This window comes from Asparagus officinalis, chromosome 10 (assembly GCF_001876935.1).
Source record: "Asparagus officinalis chromosome 10, Aspof.V1, whole genome shotgun sequence".
Classification (NCBI taxonomy): Eukaryota; Viridiplantae; Streptophyta; class Magnoliopsida; order Asparagales; family Asparagaceae; genus Asparagus; species Asparagus officinalis.
The window spans coordinates 65337625-65343175 of record NC_033803.1 but is presented as its reverse complement, the minus strand read 5'-3'; the positions used below and the strand labels follow the sequence as shown (position 1 = coordinate 65343175).

Genomic DNA, 5551 nt, shown 5'->3' with positions numbered 1-5551 from the left:
ATCAATTTAAAGGACTCACTCTGCAACCGTTCACCCTTCAGATCCGCCCTCAATATCCATGAAATCTACAGTTGAGTTATTTTCTCTACAATCCCAAATATTTTCTATCTATTACATCCCTCTCTTGATTTCGCGAGATAGTGGGTTAGTTTTGTTGCGGTCAAAACCAACAGACTTCAATAGTTTTTAAGGGAAACTTAAATTGTCATTAGATTTAATACTACACTTATTTTAAATATTTTTTTCTTACACACTTCAATAAAACAAACACCCACCCTTGTAGGTGAATTAGTTTTCACTTTTACTTTTCACTTTCGCACCCCCTCAAAATAATAAAATTTGCACGCAAAATTGAAACGACATCATTAAACTCGATACAACCAAACACTTAACTATTGTCCTTAGTCCAACGAGTATTGACGTCAAAAAGAAGCACAGCAGGAAACAAGAGAATACAAAATTTATCGGAACACTTTCACTCGCATACCGGCGAACTATTTTAAACCGAAAGCCCCGTACCCGCAAACTTGCTCGCCGTGATCTCGTCCAGCCGTCGACCCATCTCCGGCGAAAGAAGACTCCTCCAACCCCCAACACCTCCCCGCCTGAAATAAAACTTATTTTCCAAATCCGCCAACATAGTCTCAAGCACCCCCTCTCTGTTCACCTCCAAATTGCTCAAGCTCTCGAACCCACAAAGCTTTACTATGCCCTCCGCCACCCCACCCCTCTCCTCCTCCTCCTCCGTAAACGGACACCCCATAAAACCCGCAACCCGTTTCAACTCACCTATCGGATCCGCAATCATATCCTCATACTTCACGAATAACACCTTGGCGTCATTTGCTCTGCTAGCGTTCCAGTATCCGACCACATGGTTCCAATACGGCCCCATAACACTAACCCCATCGCAGAACTGATCGAAGCTCGCCTCAAGTGGGATCGGCTCCTCCCCTGCCTTCTCTCTGATTCTGTTCCAGAAATGCCATGAGGAAACGAAGTTGTCTTTCGGGTTTCGGCATACGTAGATGATTTTTGAACCCGAGTCCGCAATGGAGGTCGGCAGTAAATCGAAGGGGAGGTGCGTAGACAGGAGCCTTGGGGACGGCATCGAGGAAAAATCTGTTCATTCGAAGAAATATTTGGAGTCTCATGTTGTTTCAACTATATCCATATTTCATTCAAATATAAAAAAATTTTAGACGCCAGCTGTTAAACTGTCGCAACAGTGCAACACCAAAATAGGCTAAAAAGAAGATATGGGTAGCTCTGTTCAAAATAATTCTAAATCATGAATCCACATTATGTTGGCTTTTTTGCACTTTAATTTAATTTCCCAAAGTTTTACCATTTTTCTAACTTTGATATACCCTGAAGTTCTGCATTTGACAATTATTAATGCGCCCAAAAATTTTCAGCTTGACGTTACTTTGAGAATTTGACGTTCGAAACCTAACTTAATTTGTTCGGTAATTTCTTCAGACTTCAAAAAATTAAAATATGATAGGAATTAATGTTTTTCTCATTGAGGTTTAAATATGTTGATATTCTGAACAACATTAAGTCTGCTTTATAACTTTGCGATATAAATTGTCATGTGACAAACTTCAAGGTACTATTGAAGTTAAAAAAAAAAAAGGAGTGTAACCTAGCTCAGGATATTAAAGTGCAAACAATCCAAACTATATATAATACTGTAAATGCATTTGTTGTTCCAACTACTACTGGTGACTGACCAACCGAGCGCACCTAATTTTGATCCGGTCTCGATGAAGGGGACGATATGGTGGGGGTTGGAGACCCGAAGGGGGTGGCGAAGGTCGGAGACGTCGGGGAGGGAGGTCCGGTAGAGAGAGGAGAATGCCAGGGCTTTCAGCCACGTCGTGCCGGATTTGGGGAGGGAGGCGAGGAGGATGTCGGTGGGCCGGGCCTGGAAGTGGTGACGGGCCGAGAGGACACGGAGGAGGGAGTCCTTGAAGAGGTAGTGGCCTTTGTAGAGGACAACTGGGAAGGCTGAGCAGTTCGTTATTGTTGGGAGGTCTGAGAGTTGATCGTCCTCCGGAGCTTGCTCCATATTGAATACTCGATTGGTTGTGTAAAGAGCGAAATGAACAAATGGAACGGACATGGTTGAACACCTAATTATACCTGGATCTTTCAGCCTTTTGCACTAGACCCCCAATAACTTCCAAAAATTCCTTTATATGTTGTTTCTCGGTTCTAATTTATAGGGGCTCTCTGCAAAATGCCAAAACTTATTGGGGTTGTGTGCAATTTCGAAATTTGTTTAGGGTTTTGTGCAAAGCGGTGAAAGTTCTTGGGGTTTTAGTGTAATTTAGCCTTATGTGAACAGCGGCCCAATGAGGAGTCCCCACATGCGCGTGTCCCATGTGAAGAGATAATGAGGAGTTCGGCCCATGTTTCATGAACTTTTAAACCGCATCTACTCTCCTATAAATAGCCTATATCGCCTAGGGTTTGATGTGTGGGAAACAAAACGCAGGGGATAAACGAGTGCGGGAACAGCGGCTTAAGGAAGAAAAAGCTGCGGGAAAAGCAGTCGGTTTACTCGGCAGGGGAAAGAGCAGAGAGGTGAAAAAGAGGTTTAGGCAGAGGAAATTGCAGCAGTTGTTGAGGAGAGAAAAAGAGAGATTCTACAAAAGAGAGGTTTATTTCTTTTGGGTAAAAATCAGATCTATTTTTTCTTTGAGACGGGCTTGTGGATTGTACAAGTCGTCGGTGTTCTCCTTATAGTGGAATCTCCCCTCACCCCCTCCCGTGGACGTAGGCAAGTTTGCCGAACCACGTAAATCTCGTGTATTTACTGTTTTCTAGGTTGTTGGCTATTGCTTGTAGGATCCCTCAAAATTCGGTCTTGCGCTGATGAGAGGAAGAGTGGATATCTCACTTCGCTGAGATATTTCGCTACTGAGTCTGGGTTTCCTTCGCGAAACACAGATATCGAGGTTGACTTGTGCTTTTGTGACAACAAAAGCCAGGGCTCTCTCTCAGGACATATCGCTTCCGCGGCGGTGGGCGTGACTCTGCGCCCAACAATTGGTATCAGAGCTGTTATTCAGATTGGGAGTGGTGTAGCTTCTGATTTGAGGTGGTGCTCGGTAATTTCCTGAGACAAGCGGAGAATGGCGTCAACAAGTAAAACAGTTAAAGTTGGAAAATACGAGATTGAAAAATTCAATGGGAAGAATGATTTTTCCTATTGGAGGATGCAGATGAAGAACACGTTGATTTCGCAGAAATTGCACAAAGCTTTGGCGGGAAAAGAGAAGAAGCACAAGGATATGTCTGATGAGGATTGGGAGGAGCTGGATCTGGAAGCACGGGCGTCGATTATCCTTTGCCTTGAAAGGGATGTAGCTTTCTTGGTAGATGGAGAGGAAACGGCTGCGGGCGTGTGGTTGAAGTTAGAAAGCACCTTCATGACGAAGAGTCTAACAAACCGGATCTATTTGAAATCCAAATTGTATACTTGCAAGATGGAGGAGGGCTCATCAATCCGGGAATATATCAACAAGTTCGATAGGATTATATCGGATCTGAAGGACATCGATGTGACTGTAGAAGATGAGGATCAGGCTCTTCTATTACTTCTATCTCTGCCGAAGTCTTATGAGAACCTGGTGCAAACATTGATGCTTGTGGGAGACAATTTGACGATGGATGAGACTAGAACGGCGCTTCTAGGGGATGACCTTCGAAAGATTGCAACCGGTGACATGACTACTGGTGGTAACAAAGAACAAGCGCAGGGATTGTTTGCTAGAGGAAGGAGCAATGAGCGAGGAAAAGGCAAGGGAGGAAAGTCTAGATCTAAATCGAGACCCCTTGCGGGACGAGCGTGCTTCAAATGCGGTGAAGTTGGGCATTTCAAGGTCGACTGTCCTAACAAGAGAGTAGGTGGGAAAAAGAACAACAACAAGACCGAGAGAAGAGAAGGCAAGGAAGAGGCGAGTTACGCATCGGAGGAAGGGAGCGATAAAGAATGCTATGTTGTTACGGGTGGCGAAGATACCTCCGGTAAGTGGATACTTGATTCAGGTTGCTCTTACCACATGTGCCCAAATAGGAAGTGGTTTACTACCTATAGGAGCATTGATGGTGGAACTGTATTGCTGGGGAATAACCATGCTTGTAAAACGGTGGGGCTCGGTGATATAAAAATCAAGATGCATGATGGAGTGGTCAGAACCCTAACGGACGTGCGGCACGTTCCCGACTTGCGGAAGAATCTTATCTCAGTGGGTGCATTAGACTCCGGTGGCTGCAAGATTGTTACAGAGAACGGAGTAAAGAAGGTTGTTCGAGGTTCCCTAACAGTGATGAAGGGTGTTCGTCACGGTAATCTATATACTCTCTCGGGTACGACGGTGACAGGAGATGCAGCGGTTGGAACTGATGGAAGTGGTGGAGACCCATGTGAGCACACCCGGTTATGGCATAGGCGGCTTGGGCACATGTCAGAGAAGGGTCTGGTTCTGCTTGGTAAGGAGGGTTTGCTGAAGAATCTGAAGAAACCTTGCATGGATTTTTGCGAGGATTGTGTGTACGGAAAGGCGCACAGGGTCCAATTCTTGAAAAGCAATCACAAGAGCAGAGGTATACTAGATTATGTGCACACGGATGTTTGGGGTCCGGCTCAGACAACTTCCAAGGGTGGTTCCAGGTATTTTGTCTCGTTCATAGATGATCATTCGAGATATGCTTGGATTTATTTTCTTAAGCATAAGAATGAGGTATTCGAGACATTCAAGAAGTGGAAAGCAATGGTTGAGAACAGGACGGGCAAGAAATTGAAGACACTAAGATCTGACAACGGTACAGAGTATACAGACGGTGCTTTCAAGGAGTTCTGTGATCAGGAGGGCATTGTTCGACACTGGACAGTCAGGTCAACACCACAGCAGAACGGGGTCGCGGAGAGACTGAACACAGATGGTGCCTTCAAGGAGTTCTGTGATCAGGAGGGGATTGCCAGACACTGGACAGTGAGATCTACACCACATCAAAACGGGGTCGCGGAAAGACTGAACCGAACACTGTAGGAGAAAGCAGTGAGTATGCGATCATATGCTGGTTTGGGTAAGGAATGGTGGGCAGAAGCGGTTGCTACAGCTTGTTACATAGTGAATTGTTCTCCACATTCAACATTGGATGGTGGTACACCCTATCGGGTGTGGTCAGGGGTGCATGCAGATTATGAGAGGCTTTGAATCTTCGGGTGTACCGTGTGCTATCATGTCAACGAGGGAAAGCTTGACGCGAGGGCCAAGAAGGCGATATTCTTGGGGTATGCAAAGGGCGTAAAGGGCTACCGTCTTTGGTGTACAGAAGATTCAAAGTTCGTGATCAGCAGGGATGTTACCTTTGATGAAAAATCCATGATTGCTAGGGCGCCCAAGGATGATGGTGTTGGGACTGTTGGGACTTCAAAGTCCCAGGTTATTGAGATAGAACCTAAAGACCAACCAGGTTCTAGTCATGTTCAAGTGGGAAATCAGGTAGATGATGAGCTTGAGCAGGAGGAGGTTCA

General features: G+C 45.2%; 1 protein-coding gene across 1 annotated transcript; it reads right to left on the bottom strand.

Annotated features, from left to right (window-relative positions):
* Nucleotides 230-2102, bottom strand: LOC109824895 (cytosolic sulfotransferase 12-like). The gene is made up of 2 exons (XM_020391525.1): nt 1750-2102; nt 230-1122 (listed from the first exon to the last, which is right to left on the bottom strand). Exons 1-2 carry the CDS (start codon nt 2072-2074, stop codon nt 500-502), a joined length of 948 nt encoding a protein of 315 aa, XP_020247114.1. The 5' UTR covers nt 2075-2102; the 3' UTR covers nt 230-499.